Source organism: Manis pentadactyla, chromosome 13 (assembly GCF_030020395.1).
Source record: "Manis pentadactyla isolate mManPen7 chromosome 13, mManPen7.hap1, whole genome shotgun sequence".
Classification (NCBI taxonomy): domain Eukaryota; kingdom Metazoa; phylum Chordata; class Mammalia; order Pholidota; family Manidae; genus Manis; species Manis pentadactyla.
Window position 1 is genome coordinate 21,192,594 of NC_080031.1, and position 26,261 is coordinate 21,218,854.

The window sequence follows — 26,261 nt, forward strand, 5'->3', positions numbered from 1 at the left end:
CTACTGATTCTTCAGCAGGCGATAGCGGAACCCAGAGAACTATGGGGTCTGGTGAAGGCTTGGCCTATTCCACTCCCGGTGACTGAAACCGCACATACCTTTCCTGCCTTTTTCTCTACCTATAGTACACTTAATCTCCCATATCTGCCTTTTGACAGCTCTATGTGTTACTGGCATTCTTTTCATAACCTCTCTAAAGCTGCCAATCTGTCCAGGAAATTAGGCAAGATGTTATCCACCAATTGGTCCAGTGAGTTTGATGTGCTCACCACTCAGCTATGGCTAGAAATATTGAATGTTAGTCCCCAAAAGTTAGAGGCGCTGTCTGTAGCTCAGTTTGCTGAAGCCGTGCTAAATGCCACCAAAGCCTGGTCAGGCATGGGTGTTCTGTTCCATGCAATGGCAACATCGGAAAGTGCGGATGGCTCTGGTGCAGGCCATGGCAGCTATAGAAGAAGGCATCTCCCCTAGGGTGTAGCACAATATGTTGGACCAGTAGTCAAAGACGGGTAAGATCAGGAGGTACGCATACCAACCTAAGACAGGGTGCAGACCTTAGCTGTCTGTTGCCTTATGACGGGTAAGGATGCTGCACCTCCCTGACAACCTAAGACAGGCATGGTCCCCGAGCCTCATTGTGCTAAAAAACAAAAAAGGGGGAGATGTAGGGGCCGGCCTACGGCCGAGGCTGAGTCCCACTATGGCTGAACACCGCCCTTCCACTCTAGTTGACCAATGCCCTAAGGTGGCGCACGCTTCCTGGGCGCCACCCTGCCTGGTTTGGTGGCATTAGCATAAGGAAGTTGCTCCTATAGGCTTGCATGATCTTGATCACCATAGGCCAGCTTCCTTTATATAAGGCATAAGCAGGAAAGAGAAGCACTCACTCACTCTCTCACTCTCTCTCTCTCTCACTCACTCACTCACTCACTCTCTTTCCCACTCTCTCAATCTCTGTCTCCCTCTCTCCCCTCATTCTTCTTCTCATTCGCTCCCCCCGGCTGTTGCTTCTTCTCACTCACCTTCTCCCGGCCTTCCGAGCAACAATAAACAACTGAAGTGAACCAGGTCTGTGTACGTATCGCTGTCGTCACCGCAACAAGGGGCGAACGCGGTAATTATATTAAAGTTTTGGACAGGTCACTTTTGCTGCAGCTAGAATGTTAGACATTACATTAAGTAGATGGCCATTTCAGTAGTTTAGGCAGAAGATGATTATAGTTTGGCTAAACCTGTTGGAGATATAAAGAAATAGTTACATTTAAGAAATGTTTAACTTGTACATGTCTTGGTAATGAATTGGACAGGGGAGATGAAGGAGAAAAAGTCCAAACCACCATGCTTCTTGAAGGGCCCCCACCCATAAGAAGACGAACCTCCTGCTTCTCTTCCGGGTCCTCGGTTCCTGCTGGCGCCACCTGAAGCCCAATCACCCCTCGCCCCCTAATCCCAGCACCTAGCCAGTAGCCACCAGCCCCATAGAAGTAACACCACAATCACCCCATGCCCCTTCCTATATAACCCAGCACCTTTCCCTAATAAAGCGGAATTCTCCGGTGAATTGCTGCTGTGTGTCGCTCCCTTCCTTTCATTGGTGCCGAAACCCAGGAGACGGGACACCCCAACTGGGCCCCGTCTTCCCCCGACACCAGCAGCAGCTTGCCCTCGTCCTCTTTTTCCTGCACTGGCTCCTCACACTCACCACTCCTCTTTGGCCTTTGGGTAAGTTTTCCCCCGGAGCGGGCCGCTCTTCCCTGAGCTATTGTGGCGCCATTGACTGTGATCGTCCGGCAAGGCCCTGACGCTCGGGGACGAGGAGGGAACTCTCCCCGCCTCAGGCCTTCACAGCTGCTGCAGACGCTCAGGCCCCTCCTCCAACAGCCATAAACAAGGTGACTCCTTTGCGGATGAGAATGCTCCCTTTCCCCCCCTCCCCCTCCTTCTGTTCCTTCCGCCGAAAATTCCTAGTACTAGGTTCCATGTGACTCCGGCATCTGCCTTCTTAGAGAAGTCGGGGTGACGACCCACACTTCCTAAGAAACCGACTCGTATTCGAGTTTCCGCAGACCCCCAAGGATCATCGGGGACGCCCTTTGTCTCCTTGCGCTCTGCTCCCAGTCCGAGGGTCTCCATTCATCTTCCCCTGTTTGTCTCCTTCTCTGTCCTTTAGCCATGGGAGCCTCCTCATCCCTCCCTGGAAGTTCACCTCTTGAATGCCTGCTCAAGCATCTAGCCACCCTCTCCCTGACGCCTGATATAAAACCAAAACTTCTCCGTAAATACTGCTCCCAAAATTGGCCGACATGCCCCCTAGACAATCACAACCAATGGCGCACAGGGGAAACTCTTGATCCTAACATCACTCGCGATCTCTTTAACTACTGCCAGCGCCTGAAAAAATGGAAGGAGATTCCCTATATCGAGCTTTTCGCCTCCTAGCTCAAAATCCCAGCCTCTGCACCACCTGTTCCCCGCACCAAGTTCTCCTAGCCTGCAAGCCATCTCCCTCCCCTCCACACACTCCCAGTCCCTCCTTGATTACCTTTGACCCAGCCGACGAACCTCCGCCATACAGGCTTCCCCCTTCAGCCCCTCCCCCTCCGACAACCCCTCCGTCCTCTTCCGCCATCGCCGCAGCCTCCCCCTCCTCTCCTACAACAGCCCCTCCCCCTTCCTCCACCACCATCTCCTCCCCCACCTCACCCCCCTGCAGATCAAGCCTGAGCCTTTCAGCCCCCCTCTAACTAAGTCCCAGGAGCCTCCTCTGTCTTTGCCCCCATCACCTGTTTCTCCCCCACAGACTGAGCCAGAACCCTTCAGTCCTCCACAGACTCGGTCCCGAGGGCCTCCCAAAATTATCGCCCCCCCCCCCCCAGGAGGTAGCAGGATCCGAAGGCACCGTGCGCATTCACGTCCCTTTCTCCTTAGGAGATTTAGCCCAACTTGAGAAACGCCTAGGTTCCTTTTCCACTGATCCCACGACATATATCAGGGAGTTTCAATGGACCCTCCAGTCATACAGCCTCACACGTGACATTTTCACACTCCTGGCCAATACCATCCCTCCTGAAGAGCATAGAAAAGTTTGGGACTTTGCCCAAACGCACGCCACCAAAACCCACAGGACTGACCCCACCTATCCCCCTGGCCCCACCGCTGTCCCCGAACAAGACCCACACTGGGATTATAACACCGCCGTGAGTCTCCGCTCTCGAGATATCTTCGCCTGCTGCTTAATAGCAGGTCTGAAAAGAGCAGCTCGTAAAGTAGTCAATTTTCAAAAGCTCCAAGACATAATTCAAAGGACGGAGGAGACTCCCTCCGAGTTCTTAGACAGACTCACTCAAGCCCTATCACAGTTACCAGCCTGGACCCAGAAACGCCTCACGGGAGACATGTCCTTATGACATACTTCCTAGCTCAAAGCTACCCCGACATTAAAGCTAAACTCAAAAAGTTAGAACAGGGCCCCGCTACCCCACAGACTGAGGTCCTAACAGTGGCCTTTAAAGTCTTCCATAACCAGGAGGAGGAGAAAGAACGCCGTAAACAAAAGGCTGATCGGGCCAATTTCCAAATGTTGGCCCAGCTGATAAAATCACAACCTGGGCGCCCCTCTACAAACAAGCCCCCCCACAGGAGCTTGTTTCAAGTGTGGAAAAGAGGGACATTGGTCAAGGGCGTGCCCCTCCCCCAGATCTCCTACCACCCCATGCCCCAGATGCCACAGAAAGGGCCACTGGAGGTCTGACTGCCCAGCCACCCGAAGGGGAGGCTGAACGAACAACCCCCACCCTAAGCCCGCCGTAGTGGGGCTGGCAGAAGAAGATTGACGGGGCCCGGGGGCTTCTCGCCCGACCATTTCCATCACCAAACAGGAGCCCGGGGTTACTTTAATAGTAGACGGTCGCCCCATCTCCTTCCTCCTAGATACAGGAGCCACCTTCTCAGTCTTGCAGGAATACCGGGGCCCTACCACACCTGCCATTACTCCTATAGTCGGGGTAGGAGGTAAACAGATTTTCCCATTAAACCCCCCCCTTTTATGCACAATCCAGGACAATCCCATACCTTTCTCCCACTCCTTCCTGGTTATGCCCCAGTGTCCCATCCCCTTACTAGGATGGGACATCCTTTCTCTCCTCCATGTTTCCATAACTATATCCACTCCCACAGCCCCCCGTACTCCCTTTCTGATGGCCCTCATAGCCCACGACCCCCCTCTACCCAATGAAAGCTCCAGTTCCGCCCTCATACACCCTGTAAATCCCAAAGTTTGGGACATTACAAGCCCCTCCGTGGCTCTATGTCCTCCTGCCTCTATCAAATTATGTGACCCCTCTCAGTATATCTGTCAGGCCCAATAACCCCTAACCACTTCAGCCCTCATAGGCCTCCAACCCATCATTCAAGATCTTTTAAACAAAAATTACCTCAGACCCACTCACTCCCCATTTAATACCCCCATATTAGCTGTTAAAAAAACCAACGGATCTTTCCGCCTTGTCTAAGACCTTCGCCTCATCAACATGGCCATAGTCCCTATCCATCCCTTAGTCCCAAATCCATACACCCTTTTATCGTAGATCCCTGCCTCAGCCTCCCACTTCTCAGTCCTAGATGTCAAGGATGCATTTTTTTCTATCCCTCTGGACCCCTCCTCCCAAGATTGTTTTGCCTTCACCTGGATGAACCCATACACAAGACATTCTGAACAACTCACTTGGACAGTTTTGCCACAAGGCTTCCAAGATAGTCCCCATATTTCTGGACAGGTCCTAGCTCAAGACCTCAAACAGTTTCATCATGATCACTCCGAGTCCACCTTATTACAATACGTGGACGATCTTCTACTCTGCAGTCCCTCGTGGGAACAGTCTCAACTTGACACTGCCTCTCTACTTAACCTACTAGCTTCCAGAGGTTACTGGGTATCCCCCATCAAAGCTCAAATCTCTTCCCCTTCTGTCACTTACCTCGGATTTCTTCTATCTCAACAAAGAAAGTCCATTACCTTAGACAGAAAACAGCTCCTCTCTGACCTGCCCATTCCCAAAACCAAGACAGAAATCCTTTCCTTTCTAGGCCTGGCTGGGTATTTTAGAGCATGGATCCCTAACTTCTCCCTGTTGGCAAGACCCCTATACGACCTCAGCAAGGGCCCCTCTGAAGAACCATTATCTTCCCCACTGCGACACTCCTTCATTAAGCTCTGTTGAGCCCTTGTGGAAGCCCCAGCTCTCCATCTTCCTGATTTGTCAAGGCCCTTCTCATTATACATTCGTGAGAGGTCCAGTCAAGCTCTAGGAGTCCTAGGCCAATATTATGGCCCATCCTTTGCCCCAGTAGCTTATCTTTCCAAGCAATTAGACCCCACAGTTCGGGGATGGGCCCCCTGCCTACAGGCATTAGCCACTGGGCAGCTCTTGCAGAAGGAAGCTCATAAACTGACATTCGGGGCACCCCTTACCACTCTGTCCCCACATCACCTAAAAGACCTCTTAACCTACAAAAGTTTATAGACTCTCCCTCCCTCCAGACCCCTGACCTTACTGTCCTCTTTCCTCCAAAATCCAGACATTTCTTTCCTCCCCTGCCCACCCCTGAATCCGGCCACTCTTCTTCCTCTACCCTACTCTCCTCATACTCCCTCGCATGATTGCCTGGAAGCCCTTCACAACTTCCTTCCATGACACTCCATGATCTCCGAAGGAGCACTCTCACACTCCGACCTCATCTGGTTTACTGATGCGTCCGCCTTTAAACATGAGGGCACCCATTATGCAGGATACGCAGTAGTCTCCCTCGAAGGCGTCATTGAGGCACGAGCCCTACCCCCCGGTACAACCAATCAACAGGCCGAACTCATTGCAGCCACCAGAGCTTGCACTCTGGCCCGGGACACGTCTCTCACACTGTACACTGACTCCAAATACGTATTCCTCATTCTCTTGTCTCACGCAGCAGTATGGAAAGAACGAGGCCTCCTCACCACAAAAAGAAATTCCATCACTAATTCAGCCTTAATTACTAAACTTCTAGAGGCTTCACAACTCCCACACCGACTGGGCATATTCCACTGCAAATCACATCAAAAGGACGACTCCCCCATTACAAGAGGTAACAATAAAGCTGACAGAGTAGCCCGGTTGATTGCCCTATCAGAAGAAGCACCAGACAGCGATCCGTCTGCCCCTGTGGTTTTAGCCTTATCACAAGACACCCTCTGTTCCCAGGACAGAGAGTCTCTCTTCCACCTCTTTTATGATCTGTTCCATCCTAGCACCCAATCCTTAATCCATTTTTTACAATCCTTTTTTTCTCTCTCTCCTGAAGACAAAACCCTACTTGACCAAATCACCCACAGGTGCACCATTTGCCAATGCACTAAACCCAATACCGCCCTCAAGGCCCGACCCTTCCAGGCTCATCAAGCACGGGGTAATGTCCCCGCCGCAGATTGGCAAATAGACTTCACTAACATGCCCCCTGTACAGCATACCAGATACCTACTCGTGTTAGTAGATACATTTTCAGGATGGGTTGAGGCTTTCCCCACCACTAACAAATGAGCATCCGCGGTTGCCTCTATCCTCCTCACCCAGATCTTTCCTAGGTTCGGGATGCCCACCTCCCTCCAATCAGATAACGGCCCTGAGTTCACTGCCCAAATCATTCAGAACCTCTCCAAGTCACTCTCACTCCCCTGGCATCTACACTGTCCTTATCGACCACAGGCTTCGGGAAAAGTAGAAAGAGCCAATAGGACTCTAAAAGACATCCTGACCGAACTATCTCTAGAACTACACCTTGACTGGGTTCGCTTACTTCCCTTAGCTCTACTCCGCATTCGGGCCCTCCCAAAGAACCCTTCCTTCTTGTCTACCCCCAGGGCTCCCTTCCCACAAAGGACCGATTCCTCCCAATATGGCCCTTCCACTACTCTCTCTCCTCCGCACCGAATTGTGGAAATATCAGGATTGGCTCCTTCCTGATCCATCTGCCTCCCCAAATCCTCCTGTCTTACAGCCTGGCCAACTAGTGTTTTATAAGCCACCAGAGGGTCGGCCCTCTCTCACCCCAAAATGGGAAGATCCACAGCCAGTTATTCTCTGCACCCCCTCAGCCGCCTAGCTCTTACTGCCTGATAACTCTGTCACCCCTTGGATTCATATCTCCAGGTTGAAACCAAACACCCAGGACCCACCTTCTCTGGACACTCAAGACCCATAGGTCACAATCCAGAGTCCTTCGGATACAGCCCAAGACGCTGTCTACTCTACCACACCTCATCCCTCTGATCCCTTGAAACTCCGCATCTCCCGTTCACCCCCTTTGCCATCCATACCCGAATCATGACGTTTTCCTCCTTTACTGCTCCCCCGCTCTCTCTCGCTTTTTTTCCTCATTCCTATTGTCTTCCCCGCCACCCCAGCCTCCTTTGTATGGCGATTCAAAGTCAGACAGACTTACACACAGCATCAAACAAAGGTTAATGCCCTCATTGCCACATCAGACTGCCCTCTGAGAGGCTGCTCTGAGCCTTTATACCTCCACTTTCCTCCCTCCACCGAAGTGTTCACTAGCAGCTACCTTTATTCTCCCTACCTCTGCTTCCTCTATGACCAAAAACAAGCCTACTGCAGGCGATGGCCAGACACCTATGGGGGATGTCCCTACAGGTCTTGCATCATTCACTACATGGGTAACTCCCGGCACCCACAATATTACTCCTCCAACCGTTTCATGAAATATCCCAACAGCTCATTCTCCTTATTAATCCCAGATCCCTGGAACTCTCGATGGGCCACCAGAGTCACAGCCTCAGTTTACTATGGGGGGTCCTTGACCCCCCATGGTACCCTTCATATCTCTCGAGAGTATGTTCCCTCTCATTCCCAGATCTCTCAAGTTGCATCAGATATCGGACATTCCAAAAGTTATTGTCCAAACTCTTGACGGCGCCTCTTCATCTTGTTACCCCCGCTCCTACACTTGGTTACAGCTCATTCAAGACACCACCATCTTTGTCAACCACACCCTCAACACTGCCAATTGTTTCTTGTGTGCACCACTACAGCACCCACTGCTGGCTGCCGTGCCCCTTAATATTTCCAACTACTCCTTCCATGCAGAAGGACAACCCTTCCATCCCCTGGCAGACATACCCCTGTAGGAACCAGAATACGCAGATAATCTCACCATCCACAACTGTGTAGGCCCAACCCCTCCCCCCTCCAGCGCACTTCACTGTCTTTCTATCTACACCCCTACCTCCGGCTCTAAGACTTTTATGCAACCAGGTCACCTCTTTTGGTGCAGTGGCAGTCTTTTCAACTCACTGCCTCCCAACTCCAATATACCCTGCATTCTCGTCACCCTAATCCCACAGCTTACACTTTACAGCATGGCAGAATTTCTTGAGCTCCAACCTCCCTTGCCCTCGCACACAAAAAGGGCTGCTTTCCTTCCCATCATGGTTGGTATCTCTTTGACCACCTCAGCCATTGGGGCAGGGTTTTCGGGAGAAGCCTTGGGTCACTCTCTGTGGGCAATTAAAGATCTCAACGCCAAACTTGAGGGAGCCCTGACATCCACTGCCAATTCCCTGGCCTCTCTCCAAAGACAGGTCACTTCGCTAGCTAAGGTCACCCTTCAAAACCGGCGGTCCTTAGATCTGCTTACAGCCAAAAAGGGCGGCACCTGCGTCTTCCTTCGAGAAGAGTGCTGCTATTACAGCAACGAATCCGGCATTGTAGAAACTGACATTACCAAACTCACCTACCTTGCCTCCAGCCTCCACTCTGCTTCCAATTCCAACCCATTCTCTTCAATACTAACAAACCCCTTCCTCACCTGGCTGTGGCCCATTGCAGGCCCTATAATAATCATTCTTCTCACCTGTCTCTTCTTACCTTGTATAGTAAAGTTTATCAAATCCCAAGTTGGTAAAATCTCTAATCAAACTTTCAACCAGCTTTTACTCAGGAACTACCAGCTTTTAGCCACAGAAGATCCCTCACCCTCACGTAACCTCCTCACCACACGCTGAGATGGACCCCTCTCTCCGCTGGAAACTGTTCCTGGAAACAATGGCCACAGACGCCTGGCTTCTGGCACCCGTATCCTCTTGGCACCATTGGAATCAACAAGTCCTCGACCTATGGTTACAGGGAACCTTCACTGATTTCCAACCTGAAGAAGTCCACATCTACTCGTCCTTACTGTGGGGAGTCCTATCAACCCTTTCCTCCCAGTCCTCAAGGCCTCACTCCCTTCTCCGCCCCCGTTCAGCAGGAAGCAGTCAGAGAGAAAGCAACGTCCACAACCCCATAGAGGAGAAAGGGGGGAATGAAGGGCCCCCACCCATAAGATGGCAAATCTCCTGCTTCTCTTCCGGGTCCTCGGTTCCCACTGGCACCACCTGAACCCCAATCACCCCTCGCCCCCTAATTCCAGCACCTAGCCAATAGCTACCAGCCCCGTAGAAGTAATACCACAATCACCCCATGCCCCTTCCTATATAACCCAGCACCTTTCCCTAATAAAGCGGAATTCTCTGGTGAACTGCTGCTGTGTGTCGCTCCCTTCCTTTCACTTCTAATTCACATCATTTAATGAGAAACAGTGCATTAGGGATAGCTGCATCTTAGCCTTTATTATAGTTTGCATCCTTGAGAGAATAAAGGACATGTTTTGCAAAGGTAATACCTCCCTGTGGATTAGGTGGTTGACATGCAGCTGTGCACTGTGGTGAGCTCTCCGATTCTATGAGAGAGCAGCTGTGCCCACTGATGGTTAAGAAGAGGCTGAGAAGGGAGGCTCACTGCACTCCTGGGCTGAGAGGTGCTCTCTGAAGAGGGCATGTTCTGCACCGAGGAAAGGCAACAGGAAATCAGCTCAGGAGGGGGCGGGTGGGGGTGGTTGCTCATGAATGATGTGTTACAGTTTGGTAATTGCCCTCTGGGATCTGGAGTTGCCATTATCTCTTACACGGTAATGAACCTGTGGGATGACACTACTTTTCTTAATCTGCTGAATTCTATTGATTCCATTTCAGTCACTCAAGTGGAGAGGGAGTGGGAGAATGAACTCTCCTGCCATTGCAGGAAAAGCAGCTTCATGGCTAAGGACCTGTCCTCGACCAGATAGTCTCCTTAAGACATGCCCACTGCATGTTGGGATGCAGAGTATGAGCAAATGTTGAGGGGCAGGAGTGTGTGTGAATGCAGTCTAATCCAGAACAGTATTTCGTAATGAAGGAATTGTTTCTTTCTGATCATCTGAGCTAACTAAAATGTGGTTTTACGAATTGTTGTTCACACTATTAGGTACTTTATAGACAGCAGTGATAAAGCTTTTATGTATTGCCATCAATTACGTACCAGGAGGGTGTTGACACTGGTGCTACATTGTCCTTGATTTCCACAGCTTACCAGATGTGCAGCATCAATGCCACTTGACAGGTGAAGAAACTGAGGTTCAGAGAGATTAGGTCACTTAGTAAAAGTTATCCCACTGGTAAAAGGAAGAGTTTGAACTCAAACATAGGTTTTCTAATGACAAATCCAGAGAGAACTGACTCTCAATTTCTTCTAATATTCAGAATGCTGTAGTTATAAACAAAATTGTTATTTCATAGGGAAAAAGAATGGCCTGGTGGGCATGTAATAGAGAGGTATTGCTTCCTGGGAGCTCCAGCTCGCCCCGTCCACCTTCTCCCTGGGCTGTGCTCTCCTTTCCTTCCCAGCCCAGCAGGTGGGGCCCAGTTGGAGGCAGTAGACAGGGTCCAATGTCCTTTGGAGTCCTGGGCCGCAGCCTGAGGATCTCCTCTTCAGATGGGGTTGGTCCCTGTCACTTTGCATTATCAGATTGCAGTTCTCTTTGGGAAGCACAGTAACAACTCTGGTAAAACAGGAATCCCCATGCCTGTCTGATATGATAACCAAGCTTATCTGTGAGTCTTTCTGCTGATGTACCAGTGGTTTACACCCACTCCCAGTGTCTATGTAGAGCTGGACCTGCTGGTGGGCAGGTGTTCAGAACATATTACCTCACCTCTTGGTCCCTGTAGACCCTTCCTAAGGCTCTTGTTTCTACCATGGGTCAGGGCCCTAAGAACAATGTGCGTTATAGCCAACATCTTATTCCAGTGCTGGCACTTATCCCTAAAAGGCAGGCTAAAGGAGGAAACCAAGCCTCTTCATGGAAAAGGAGTTCTTGCCCAACCAGGTGCCCTGGCTGTAAGCCAGCATGCTCAGACTTAGAGCTTCATCCCACAGGGTGGCTCAGGCATCTCAACAAGGTAGCTGCAATTCCGCTCCATGAAGGGATTACCATCTTGCCTGTGCAGACACACACCAAGGTTGGAAAACCAGCCTCTTGGTTTGTTGATCAAACGGCAGTCTGTCCACTACATATGAACCCTGAGGCTGGGGCTGGCATTGCCCCAGGAATAGGAGGAATTTCCACTTATTTTCACCTTGCTGTCTGACTCTGCCATGGGGTTTCTGAGATGGATAAATGTGGGGACATCATGGAAAGAGGAGAGCCAGCTCTCTCTGGCTGCTGACATTCTTACATCCCTGCCACTGAGACCTCTCACTGCTGGCAGCTTTTCTTCCACTCAGCTCCCAGACATGACTCCCTTTTCCTGTCTTTATTCACATGCCTCTTCCCCTCTTGCAGGTCTGTCATCAGATCTGTCCGTCTCCATCTCTTGAACAGACTCCCCTGCATTCTCTTTCTCTCCCTTCTCTTATGGGACGCTCGTTGTCTGCTTGTCCCACCTACTCCCATCCACACACACATACACTTTTCAATCCTCTGTCCTTTTTCCCTTTTATTTTCCTGCTTGTGTCCTGCTCACCATCTTCCCCATCCCCATCTTCACTGCTTACCTCACTGCCCTTGTCACCCCGCAGTCAGCCTTTGTCCCCGATCCTCATCCTACCTTTGTCCCTCTGCCTCTCTCCTTCCTCTCCCTGAACATCAGCCCGAAACACTCACCTTCAGTCAGATGCATCTCAGATAACGGGTTTCCCAGACATTCTTACAAACAAATAAACACTCCAAACTGTCCTGGGGTTAGCATTCCTTCACATCCCGCATGTGAGCTGCTCCATTTTCCTGGATCCTGGCCATCACCTATTCCACTCAGTACCTTAGAGAGCTAGTTCTTGCTGGGAAATTAAAGCCAACATAATTGGAAACCGCGGAACCGATGCTCCGTTGGCTCAGACACTGAGCAGTGCTGGCGTGTTCTCAAGGCACGACGCAGCAAAGGGCACTGCCAGGGCCTTTGTAAATATGGGAGACATTTTTCCTCTGTAGGGGTTTCTGCTGCAGGCCTTGTGGGCTAACAGACTTATTTAGTGTCTATTTAAAGCCATCCCAAGACCATCTTCTCCCCACTCTTGGTAACGAGCATGTGTCCTAACTCCAGTAGGAAGCATGGCCAGCTTTTCCTCATTAGCTTATTTTGCTAAGTGCAGCCCTATGGATCAGTGTGAAACTGAAGACTATTTTCACTTCGAGTGAAATTCACAGGTATCCTGGCATTTAAAAAATATCTCAGCATCTCAGCACATAAGGATGAAAAGCTGGGGCAACAAACGGCTGTAGGAAGTGACTCTTTCCTCAGATCAGGCCTAAAGTGTGGCCACAGATGGAGGATGACTGTTCCCCCAGACACTCTGTCAGGTCATCACAGAGTCCAGGGCTGTTTTCATTTACGAATAAAATAAAGCATCTTAAATAGAGAACTGTTTCATCCCAAAGGTACAGTTCTTTTGCAGAAATGTCTTTACTAGATCTGGAATTAATACAGGAAATGATTTAATGTTGCACAATAATGAGAGCCCGGCTCACTCCACTTCCCCGGGGAACTAACCCTTTCGGTGTGGACGTGGGGAGCTGGGCTCTATCCGCCCTCTCATTCTACTTGGTGTTGTGCCTGAGAACCTAAGGAGAAACCTCCCCGTCCAGGGGCACAGAACCCCAGAGTGGACCTGGCTCTGCCCGGTTCCTAGGAGTGTGTGAGTGTGTGTCTCTGCCTCAGCCACAGGAGGTAGGACTTGATCGGGCACAGAGAGAATGGTCAGTGGGAACATCCAGCCTCATTATCTGGAGTTGACAAGGCTGTGGGGCAGGTAGGAGGCTGTGGAAGGTCTTATTACCAGAGGACACTAAAACAAAGCAGGGTGTGATATAAAGAATTGATGCTGTGGGCTGAAAAAGGCCCGTGGATTCTATGGATAGGCTTCCTTGAGGTCCATGAAAACTGGGGGCAAGTCAAATATAGGAATTCAGAACGCAGATTTCTAAAATTAAATGAAGGCATGGCCTCATAATAGTTTGAAGAGCTTGACTTTAGTAAAAATTAACCTATGTGTTCTGAATTGAAATTACTCATTTTTATAGCTCCGTCTACCACATAGTTCGTAACAGTCTTTAGGGCAGCGACCTCATCAGAACTTTGCACATAGCACAGGTGGAAAATGCTTCCTGATTTTTACATTAATAAATATCTGAAATGATGGTTCTGCTCATCTTCCCACCAGGACCCACAAACCAGCAGCTATCGGGGGAGCGCGCAGCCCACACGGGGCTCCAGGCTACGTGGCCCCCTCACCTGGACACTTTGCTCTCTGCCCCTCTCTCCAGAAGCAGGAACCAGCCCTTTTGGGCCCTGCCTCTGCCTCTGCTTCCTGGGTGTTCTCAGTCCACTCTGTCACGTCCTGTGTGGGGACCGTGAGTTTTGGGTGCCTAGAGTGGAATGTGATGACAGGAGTCACAGAGAGGAGCTGGCGGGAGGCCTGTTCAGTGTTCTGATGGCTAGACATCAGGTCCTGCCCCCTGTTTTGCACCTTCAGTGACTGGGGCCCTGTCCCAGGTTCCAGGAGGAACTTAAATCCCACCTGTGGCTGTAGGAGAGACACTCAGAAGCCCTGTGCATCTGGACTGGTAAGACCACGTCTGGTCTGGGTGGTAGGTCTCTTTAATGTCTTTGTGCACAAGAATTCTACTGAAAGATCATGGAGGAAAAAATAAATTCTTATCAAATCTAGACAAGGCCAAGAGGCTTTCTTTCTTTTTTAATCATCATCACCCAGGAAGAGCCCACAATTGTTGAAAATTTCTCTTTCCATTAGTCCCCCTAGTGTGGTATTTGAAGGGCAACTCAACATTTCTGTTATCTAGAAGCTAATAGCTCCTGAACCATCCTTCATATTAAGAAATATCCTCCATCTATCTGGGGCTGAGCTGGATTCAGACAAGGGGTTTGGATTAAATCAGGGCCAGTGGCTTTTATATTGAGCTTCTGGGGAAAGAATCTATCTTTAGATGCAGTTCTGAACTGAGGTTGAGTGGCTCAGCTTCAGCCGAACTGTGTGGGTTATTCTCCCAGGGGCTGTCAACCAGTGCCCTTGGGAGGACTGGAGAGATTTGATTAAGTAGTTTAGTTGGCAAGACCACACCCAGATACTTATGTTGGCCAGCATAAGTATCTGAGGGTGCTATGAACCCCTGCCTTGAGCCTTGGGTAGAGACTTACTAGCAAGCCTGTCTTTTCCTCAGTCTTCCCTGCCTCACTCATTCATCATTGGATCAATTCATCCCTCTGATGATCTACCAAGAGTCATGCATTGTGCAAGGGCCAAAGTCAATAAAGCATGGCTTATTGGCTTGGGTTCTACTCCTAACTACTGTATTTATTGTGAGAGGCCTTGACTAGATCACATAATCAATCTAAGCCCAACTTAATTAACAATGAAAGGACTCAGTAACACCAACCTAATACTTAAGGTTGTTGTATTAGACAAGCTAATGTATTTAAAACTGTTATACAGTGCTCAATAGGCACTAAAAATGATAACAGCCATCATGAACCTCAAGGTGGAGTGTCTAGCCCCAGGCAGCACATAGTTTCTGGGATCTCCGGTGAAAAGGAACATACAAATGATAGGAGCCAAGTCCCAGACATGCAGATTTCTTGGCCCTTCCACAGAACGTATTTGAAATAGACTCTATTTCCTAAACTGTAGCTCATGGGCCAAATGTGCATTGGGGAGATCGCATGGGATTCAAACTACTATTTCACTTTTTTTGTAGCTTGTGCAGAACAAGCTATTTTTGCAAAGTATGCTAAATCATTTCCATGGAAACCACTTCATCATCTGGGACTCAGCTCACTGATGCTGCAGTAGATATCTTTGGAAAAAACTGAATAGGGGATGTGCCTAGACACTTGTGTGCATTTGTTTTCAGGCAAATACACACACAATCCTTTAAACACCTTTTTTTGCATTAGAGTATTTGCCATGGAGATTGATTATTGCTCAGAAAACCACGGTATCACTGTCATGTGCATCAGCAAAGCTTCTATAGTATCAGAGTCTTGGTTTGCATTCAAGCAGGTTAACGGCAAGGGGAGTGGATCCAGTGGTGAGTTAAGGATAGAATAGGACCAGTGGGTTGTGGGTAGTTAGCACCAATGAGGAAATTAAAGATGAAAAAGGACAAGTTTGGGAGAAAAAAGCCCTGGATGCCAGTTTCCACTACTGGTGTGGATGAATAATGACATTATGTTACCTGAAACATATGCTCTAGCTTAAAAGTGCTCTTTCTTCCTGTCACGGCACAGCTTGCTTTCGATGCTGTTCCCTGCTCACCATACACACACACACACACACACACAGCATACACTCCATGCAAATCTCAACATTCATTTATCATTTGCTATGCTCCAAGCCCTGTGACAGGGCTGTCAATTCTACAAAAATTGGAAAGGTAGGGCACATCCCATAGAGAATTTTAAAACTAACAATAAAGGTAGATAAATATCCGAATACAAGTATGCAAGTCCAGGCAAAATTCCACAGAAAGGCCATTTGTTAAGATGATAGCTATACAGCCTTAGTCAACTCACTTAGCTTTCAATATTTTAGTTTTGTCATCTCTAAAGTGGAGGTAAAGATACATAAAATAGTTTTAAGGAATGAGTAAGTTTCCTCCAAAGGACTAGGCAAAGGTAAGGGACAGGGATGTACACAGTCTGCAGGGGTCAGAAAAGCCTAATTGTGGAGGGACAGGCCCTGGATTCAGGCAGTCAGATTCCAGTAGACAAAGTATTTAGAGCATATTTAGAGTGTTGCCTGCTTGGAGGAACAGTCAATAGCAGTGATAAACAGGAGAATATATAAGGGAACAGAGGGCAGAGGGAACTGGGAAGGTAGGCTTGAGAACCCCAGCCGTGGAGAACTTGTGTGCCCAGATTCCAGCTAAATATGGGTATTTCCTTATAGTTGGTGGAAGACCTTGAAGACATTTGAGCAAACGCATGATATAATACATAGCAGGGGCAGAAACACACAGACCTCAGAATGAGGTCAATGTACAGGCACTTCATTTGCTGGAGAAGATATTTTATTATCATTAAATTGATTTATTCTCTACAGGTAGGCCCTGCTTAGTTCCAATTTTGCTATAGGAATCACCCAACCTACTGTTTTATAACCACAGATTTTCAGTTATGCTAATTGTATAGCACATGAACTTTAAACATCTGATTAAGTAAAGCTTAAGAAAAATTGACCTGGTTGCAGGATAGAGGATGCAATAAAGACTGGAAGAGGACACGTGTTAGGAAGGGTGAGTTCCACACCTCTATATATCTCGACTTCTCAGCACCAACCTTCTGGATAGAACCTGGGCTGCGGGCTGTAGCCATGAGGCTGCAAAGTCCATGTGTGAGGGGTTTGGAGCCTGGAACTCTGTTGCATCAACTACTCATTTGTCAACAACCAGCTCTGATGACTTCCCCAGGACAAGGCCTGGATGATACATAGGGTACAGAGATGTTTAAGAAGAATGTTTCTAGGTGTGCAGCCCAAGCTCAAATTCTCTAAACAGAATCAAATCAGAGGAGTAAACTTTGCTTATCCATTGCTCTATATAAGCCACATGCAGAGCTTTGGGGGAAATCCAAAAGATATAACATACCTTCCAGCCTTCAGGAAGCTCAGAATATAGGTGAGGAAGCGGGATGTAAACACACAGAAAAAAATGTAGTGAAGGGATTAAGTTACAATAGGAGAGATGCCTCAAAATAGGGTATGATAACTGCCAAATGAACTTGAGTACCAGCTTCTCTAGTAGCTTATCTATATTCGTTAATCTCCTTGAAAATGTTTTTCTCACTTAAGATCCTAAAATTAAAATGATTATCTTTTCTTCCTTCCAGATGTTTTTGAGAGTCAAATAAAATCAAAGAAACAGAATTTTAGAGTGAAGGGATTTTGATAGTATTAACTGTTTCTTCAACTTCCAGAAAAGGGAAACTGGGGCACAGAGGCTCTGTGAGATCATTTCCAAGGGTACTGAGCTGGTAATTTAAATTGATATTATAAATAAATGTTTTTAATGTGCACATATTTATCCCATAAATATGCATTGAAAGCCTATGCTCAAGTTCCTGTTTTAGGTTTTGCAGACAGAGTAGTGAACAATGTGAACATCATGTCTTCTTACTTCTAATAACTCACAGTATCTCAGAGAAGACATAGCTGTAAGTGGGACAGAGGTATCACAAAGGGAAAGCATCTGACAGAGGTCCCATGCCTAGCCCATAAGGTCAAGGAGGGCCTCCCGAGATAGGCCATCTAAGCTCAGAGAAAAGCAGAGAAAGGGTAACACACCTGTGACTGTGGGCAAATTGAGACTAGAACACATATGTCAATGAACTGAATGTCAATGTTCTTTCTTTAAAATTATCTTACAGATGTTGGACTTAACCCCTCCTGTAAATAACTAAAAAACTAAACTATATATATTATATATACATATATATATATATATATATGTATATATAATAACTAATATCATGCACTAGACAACTGGCAATGATGACTGATTCTTGAGTTAAGGAAACATGAGGTGAGCCCTATAATCACCTTGGTTTTTATCTAAAGGCAATTCAGGACCAGAGCACAAGCAAAAGGAACCAAATAGAGCCTGAAAGACTTGCTATGCTGAGAAGACCGAGATCAGAGTCTAGGGAGATCAAGGTACCTAGGATTTGCAGAGAAGAATAGCATAAAGGAAGAATCTATGCCTTGGAGAATTTGGTTAAATAGCAATCTGCTTATCCATAGGGTGAAACACAGTAAGTCTAGGCAAAATTAACTTCTGAGAAAAATGGAAATTATAAGCTCTAAAATTCCTAGAGCTTATACAGGACAGAGAATGGTCCAACTCTCATCCAACCGAAGTGAAAACCTCATTAAATACATGTGACATTCAGTAGCCTGTCTGATATTCTAGACATTTCAAAAAGCAAGCCCTGAGAAGATCAAAATAATATTCAAGTAATCTAACTGCTTGTCAGAGCATAGTCTGCCACTCCATGGGGGAATATAATGAAATATAGTTATCAAAAATGTAAAACTTTCAGCAAGCAACCAAAATTATTATCTAGGCAAAAATCAGGAAAATGTGATCCCTTCAATTGATGGAAAGATTCAGAAATGAAACAGACATGAGGAATTAGCAGATAAGTATATTAAAACAGCTATTGTAAACATGCTCGGTATATATATTAATTTAAAGGCAAATGTAAGTATAATGAGAAGAATGGAACATATGAAAATGAACCACATGAACTATGTAAGGGTAAAAACTATAACATATAACATGAAAATTTTACTGGATGGAATTAACTGCATATTAAACAGTTCAGAAAAAGAAAGATTGCAAATATGAAGATATAACAAAAGAATTAATCCAAAATAAAACACAGAGATAATAAAAATACTGGGAAAAAATGGAGTGACAGGAATCTATGGAGAAGTAGCAAAAATACATGCAAATGGAGCCCTAGAATAAGTAGAGGGGACAGAAATATTTGAAGAAATAATTTCAGAGAGTATTTAAAATTGATTAAAATCAAAGAACCACACAATCAAGAAGTCCAAGCTAGAAAAAGAGAAAATGAATCAAAGCAAGACACATCATCACCAAATAACTGAAAAACAATGATTAAAAAATTGTTAAAACACTCATGGCAAAAAGTGTATTACTTATAATTGAGTAGACACAGAATGGCAGTAGATTTGTGGTCAGAAATGAAGCAAGCCAAAAGACAATGGAGCAATATTTATGCATATTTAAAGAGGTAAAAGAAAGAAAAAAATAACTAGAGTTCTCTACCCAGTAAAATAACTCTTAAAATAAAGGTGAAGAAATAAAATTTTAAAATAAAATAAAGCTGTTGAAATTTGTTGCCAGGAAATCTATCCTATAATAAATATTAAAGAAAAGTCTTTAAGAAGGACTATGGTGTCTGTGAAAAGAAAAGTACCTGAAATCATGTTTTCCTTATGAAAGATATTTTTCTCATTAAAAATATCCTTAAAATATATTAGAGAATAGTGACATCATCAAATGGTGAAATAGGGTGTTTCTGACCACATTTCCCCTCAAAGGAAGAACAACCAGCATCTATTCAATAACAAAGTACTGCTGCGAATCCTAGAACATGGGGGTGAGACTGAAGCCCCCCTTGCACCACAGAGACCCTGACAGACTGAATTAGAAGGTAAGAGAAGTGGCTACCTGCTGATCCCATTGCCCCTCCCCTAGGCCCCTGCAGCACCATGTAGGCAGGTCTCCCCTGCACCTCTGGGCCTTTTCCTCCAGTGGGAACAGAGAGCCCAGGGGTGATAGTCAGCCCCCCAGCATGGTGGGTCACCCTGTAGGAACCCCTACTCTAACCTCACCCAACAGGGATTGCAGGGGACTCTTCAGGCTCAATTACTGGCATCTGACTGTGATGGAGGAGGGGACAGGGGCTCAGAACAACCAGCTCAGGAATCTCGGCACTGAGTTCATGCTTGCAGGACCCAAGGAGCAATCCCAACCAGCGGCTTTGCTTTGCTCATCTGCAGAACTAAGTCAGCGGTGCACTCAGCAGGGAGCTCAGCCATGAAAACCGCACAGTAGAAGGTATCACCTTGCCATTTTCCAAAGCACAACCTTTTGCTAACTTCCCGCTATAGATCAGGTGTCGTGTAGTGTGTTGGTGAAGAGGGGAGGCTTTGAAATGCAAAGTTATGTCTCAGACACCCACTGACAACACCAAATACTCTTGGACAGCTGGAGCTCCCATCCATTGTTGGTGGAAATATAAAGTGCTGCTTCTTGCAAAACTTAATCTGCACCTATTTTATGACCTGAAAGTACACAGTGACAAGATAAATCTTGTTAAACAATATTCATAGCAACTTTATTCAAAATAAATTGTCAAAAACTGGAAAAAGCCCCGAGAATGGATAATATATTTACGTGATGTAATGCTATTCTACAGTGAGAAGGAATTCACTGATAGTTCAAACATTATGAATGAAACTCCATCTTATATACCATCTGCATCTCCACCAGCAATGTAGGAGCATCTCTGTTGCTCCCCATACTCACCAGCATTCGGTGTTGCCAGTGTTTTGGAATTTGGCCATTCCAGTAAGAGTGCAGAGGTATCTCATTGTTTTAATTAGAAAATCTCTAATGACATATGATGATGACCACTTTTTGTATGTTTATTCAAAATCTGTATATCTTGTTTGGTGAGGTATCTTTTACAGTCTCTCCCCCAATCCTTAATTGCATTGTTTGTTTTTGTATTATTGAGTTTTAAGAGCTCTTTATATATTTTGATGTCAGTCCTTTATCAGATATGTACTTTATAAAGATTTTCTCCCACTCTGTGGCTTGTCTTTTGATTCTCTTAACAGTATCTTTTGCAGAACACATCTTTTAAGAAGTTTTAATAATTTCTTCATGGACTGGGCTTTGGTGTTTTACCTAAAATTTTACCACCAAACTCAAGGCCACCTAGACTTTCTTTTAACATTACCTCTAGAAGCTATATAACTTTGCATTTTACATTTATATGTATGATCTACCTTGAGTTGGTTTTTATAAAGGTGTAAGGTCTATGTCTAGATTGTTTGTTGTTGTTTTATGTTGACATCCAGTTGTTCCAGCACCATTTGTTCCAAAGAATATCTGTTTTCCATTGAATTGTCTGTGTTCCTTTGTCAAAGATCAGTAGAATATATTTGTGTGGGTCTATTTCTGGGCCACTATTGTTTTATCGATCTATTCTTTCACCAGTCCTACACTGTCTTAATCACTGCAGCATTACAGTAAGTCTTAAAACTTGGTAGTGGCAACCTTCTGACTTTTTTTCAGTATATGGCAAAGTCTTTTGCCTTTCCAGATAAGTTCTAGAATCAGCTTGTTAATATGCACAAACCACTTACTGGGATTTTGATTATTATTGAGTTCAATTATGCCTCTACCAAATATATATTGAAGTCCTTACCCTTGGTAACTGTGATCTTGACCTTATTTGGAAATAAGATCTTCACCAAAGTACTTGGTTGGGTTGTAATCCAATATGATTGATGATCTTATTAGAAGGGGAAATTTAGATGCTGGGACAGACATGAGGGAAAGACAATGCAGATAAACCAGGAAAAGATGGTCCTGTGACAATGGAAGCAGAGGTTGGAGTTATGCCACCACACATCAAGGAGTGCTCTGGGCTATGAAAGTTTGTAAGAGGCAAGGAAAGATAGCCCCCTAGACTAGGCTTTGGAGGGAGATGGCCCTGCCAACACTTTGATTTCAAACTTTTAGCCTCCAGAACTGTGAGAGAATATAATTTTGTTGTTTTTAAGACATCCAGTTTGTGGTACTTTGTTACAGTAGTTTTAGGAAACATTAGTTATGTCTCTTTGGCATAAGGATTTTCTTGAGTTGGTTATTTTAAAGAAACAGCAGACATAGGAGAAGCTCTGTAAATCAAGTGAGGAATACATATTTATAAGAGAAATCTCCATTTGTCTCTCTTTCTGTTCCTAAAGAAAAGGATTACTAAATCTCCAGAAAGGCTTTTCAATGGAGAAGGAAATGATCTAAACCTACACAACCACCTCACCTTGTTTACTGTGTTTTGCTTCATAGATTCAAACTGGCTCCTCCACCTCAATATCTTCTTTTGCCTTTAGCTGGAGATAGTATTTAAGGTGGTGACTTGGGCCTTTTCAGAGTCACTCAGTTATCCTGGGTCTCTCCTCTGTATATAAGAGGTGTACATGCTACTAAACTTCTGTTGCTTTTCTCCTGTCACTCTGTATTTTATTGGTGATCTTAACCAAGTACCTAGGAGGGTGGAGGGAAAATTATTTTTCTTCCTTTACACTGATCTTAAGGAAAACATTTCGATCCTGCTCTTAGTATGATGTTAGTGTAAGTTTGTTTTAGTGTTTTTATCAAGCTAAGAAAGTTCCCTTCTTATTCCTAGTTTGCTGAGAGTTTTTTTTATCATGAACAGTTGTTAGATTTAAAAACAAAAATGCTTGTCTGAATTTACTGGTATGTTCATATAATTTTTCTTCCTTTCCCTGTTGATGTGATGGAATACATTGATTAATTTTTTTTCCCACTTACCTTGAGACATTTTCTTGACCTATGTGTTATTTCTAATTATTTGGGAATTTTCCAGGTATCTGTCTGTTGATTTCTAATGTCATCCCATTGTGATCTGAGAGCATACTTGGTAAGATTTCTACTTAAAAAAAATTTTAAGTATGTTTTGCAGCCCAGAATGTGGCCTATGTTGGTGAAAAAGTTTCATGTGAGATTAGATAGAAAATATATTATGCTGTTGCTGGAAACAGTTGTGTATTACATGTCAATAAGGTCCTGCTTATTGGTGGTGCTGTTCAGTTCAACTATATCCTTACTGATTTTCTAGATGCTATATCTATATATGACTGGTGAGGGTTGTTTAAGTCCCCACATATAGTGGTGGAATTGAATATTTCTCCTTGCAGTTTTATCAGTTTTTGCCTTAACTATGTTAATGCTGTTAGGCACATACACATTAACAATTACAGCATCTCCTTGGAGAACTGATCCTTTTATCTTTATATAATAACCATTGTGGGTAAAATTGCAGTATTTCCAGAATCTCTCACCTAGCTTTAGTGTATCTGCATATCAATAGGTGTTTCCAAGGGGTGGAGAAAGTAGTCCATCTCCATATCAATAGGTAATTACAAGGGCAGGCAAGGGCTTATCTAGACAGGAGAAGTTGTGTGGAGCTCTTCTGCTGCAGCTAGGTTGAGAGAGAGATGGGAGGACTGCTTATAAGCAATAAATGGGTTTCTTAAACTTTACTTCTCTCTTTGACTGATTTTGGTTTCAAAAGTATTTTGTCTTGGGACTTTCCCTCCAGAGTTACATCCATTTTATCCCTGCAAATTTCCTTCTTCTGAAGTCTGCTTTATCTGAAATTAATATAGTTGATCTAGCTTTCTTTTGATTGGTATTAACATGGTATATCTTCCCCTATCCTTTTACTAATCAATCTGTGCTTTATACTTGATTTCATGTGAACAATATATATTTAAATCATATATATATATACAGACACACATACACACACATATATATATCCACTCCGATAGTCTCTTTTAATTATTATAATTAATCCATTTGCATTTAAAGTGATTACTTATATAGTTGGATATTGACCATATTGGTAACTATTTTCCATTTATTATCATGTTCTTTGTTTCTTTTTTGTCTGCCATTTTCTTTCTTCTCTATTTTAATTGTGCATTTTATCCAATTCCATTTATTCCTCTTGCTTACTATATCAACTATTTCTTTGTCATGGTGAGACATGACAAATTGACACATGTTTTTTTAGAAAATGTAGTGGTTGGTATTGAGTTTGAAACATACATCTAAAACTAAGTCCACTTTTAAATAACCTTATACCACCTTATAGCAGACTTATATATATATATATATATATATATATAAATATGACTATTCCTGAAAGAGCAACAGGAAAGAGGGTTGCATCAAACTGCATACATCTGGAGAAAAGAATAAACGAATAAACCTCACAGAACAGGGTAACATACCAATATATATATATATTTGAGGATTGGAAGCCTTAAAAGACAGAATCCTCAAATTTTCAGTGGAAAATCATTCACATATCTTATTTTTGTGTCTATTTTGTCCCATGGTCAGATTGAGATCTTTTTTGAGGATGCCTGCACTTTCCTTTCTTTAAGTGTGTACTTTTAAATAAAACTTTCTCACTGCCTAAATTATTGCATTTTGTCTCTTTCCTATTTCATTATATTTCCAAGTCTTCACTCCGTCTCCACTTTAATCCTAATAAGTAGGGAGGGGCTGCTGAGAGCTCAGATTTGGGCCTGCAAGTTCCCATGGCCTGGGAGACCCAGATGGAACTGCAGCTGTGTGATCTGCTTTTAGTAGCCTGCCTGAAAATCTCCTATCTTTGGGAGGGTCTCAGAACATAACCTCACTCCCATCCCATGCTCCATGACTCCCCCAGATTCTAGGGTGGTAGGGGCTAGTCCTCATTCTAGACACAGGATACCAAGTGATCCTGGCTTTAAGAGTTGGCAAATGAATCTTCCCTAGGCCAAGAACTTTCCCTCATTCCCTCTGTACTTTCCTGTTCTCTGCTGCCTGCAAGGCAGCTGCCATTCCCTGCTGCTCTTGCTTTAATGAATTCCTTCCTTACCTACACTCTTCTGACCTGTTTGATATTTCTTTCTCATTCAGAGTCAAGAACCCTCCCCTGCCCAGGTTGAGGTTTCTTCTAGTGCTTCACAGGGGAAGACCTCCCCAGGTGCAGCTGCCCAGCAATAGGCTGATTTGAAAAATGGTTAGAATGTGACAATAGATACACAGATGTGTGGTAGGGCATTCATAGTAAAATGTTAGTGATTTAATCCATGACAGAGGAGGCAAGAATATGCAATGGGGAAAAGACAGTTTCTTCAATAAATGTTATTGGTAAAACTAGGTAGCTGTGTTCAAAATAGTGAAACTGGACCACTTTCAAAAATAAAGTCAAGATGAATTAAAGACTTAATTGTAAGACCTGAAATTCTAAAATCCCTAAAAGAAAACATAGTAAAATATTGGGCATCAGTCTTAGCAATATATTTTTATATCTGTCTTCTCAGGAAAGGACAACAAAAGCAGAAATGAAATGAAAAGGCAACTTACTGAATGGGACAAGATATTGGCAAGTGATATACCCAATGAGGAGTTAAAATCAAAATATGTAAGTAATGCATACAACTCGATGATTAAAGATGGCAGCATGAGAGGTGAGACAGAGGCTTCCTCCTAAAACCACATATAATACAAAAATATGATCAATATGTCTAATCCTGAAAGAGCAACAGGAAAGAGGTTTGCATCAAACTGCATACATCTGGAGAAAAGAATAAACCTCACAAAATAGGGTAACATACCAAAGCTGTGGCCCAGTGGAACCCAAGTCCTTCCCACACCCCAGTTCACTGGCAGGAGGAAGAGAAATGGAGTGCAGAGGGAGTGGAAGCCTGGGACTGCTGAATATCTAAGTCCGGAGACCTGCTCTGGGAGTCCAAATATACATTTCATGGTGCTTTCATGGTACTCTCATGATTAGGGGGTGGGAAAGCTAAGACAGGCAGAATACCTGGAGAGACTGAGATTCCAGCCACTTATGGAAGGCAGGGATCCATATCTGGCTGCTCTGGGACATAAGAAAGGCAGGCAGTCTGAGAGACTTCCTAAAAGCAAGAGGGATGCTAAAGGGGCAAGGATTGCACAGAGCTTACTGCTCAGGAGAAAGGACAGATAGACAAAATTGTCCAGGTGCACTCTGCCCAGCAGGTTGGGAACTTTCTCGATCTTCAAGCACACAGCTCAAAGGACACCCTCCTTGATACACAGCCTACTGCGCCTTTCTCCCAGCCAGCCCCACCTGGATCGCAAACCAGCAAACCCTACCCTGGCATTAGGCCAGGCAGAGGGAAGATCTGTCTACAGCAAATACAAATGCAACACATAGGGGTTTATACCTGTGTGCTTGGTCCACTGGTTCTGGCAGTGGAGGCAGGCATAGCAGCTGGGAAACAGGAAGCAGCTCTTTCCTCTCCCTAGGCATCAATACTGCACCCCTGCAACCCCGGACATTGCTTCAGGGACTAAGCAGCTCCAGAGAGTAGAGCTTCTGGACATGAGAAGATGCCATATACAAATATGAAATGCCAAAGAAACCTGGTACAAAGTGAACTTATGAATAGAACACCTGAGAAAGATTCAAATGAAATCAACCTCATGAATCTTCCTGAAAGGGATTTCAAAATAAA

At 45.0% G+C, this 26,261-nt stretch overlaps 1 protein-coding gene across 1 annotated transcript in view; it reads left to right on the forward strand.

Moving 5' to 3' along the window:
• LOC118919760 (uncharacterized) overlaps nt 1–25,932 on the forward strand; it is a 194,862-nt gene extending 168,930 nt beyond the window's left edge. Inside the window, exon 5 of the mRNA XM_057490713.1 lies at nt 25,083–25,932. Coding sequence (XP_057346696.1) covers nt 25,083 — 1 coding nt within the window. The 3' untranslated portion in view covers nt 25,084–25,932. The remainder of the gene's footprint in view (nt 1–25,082) is intronic.
• Nucleotides 25,933–26,261: the final 329 nt, after the last annotated feature.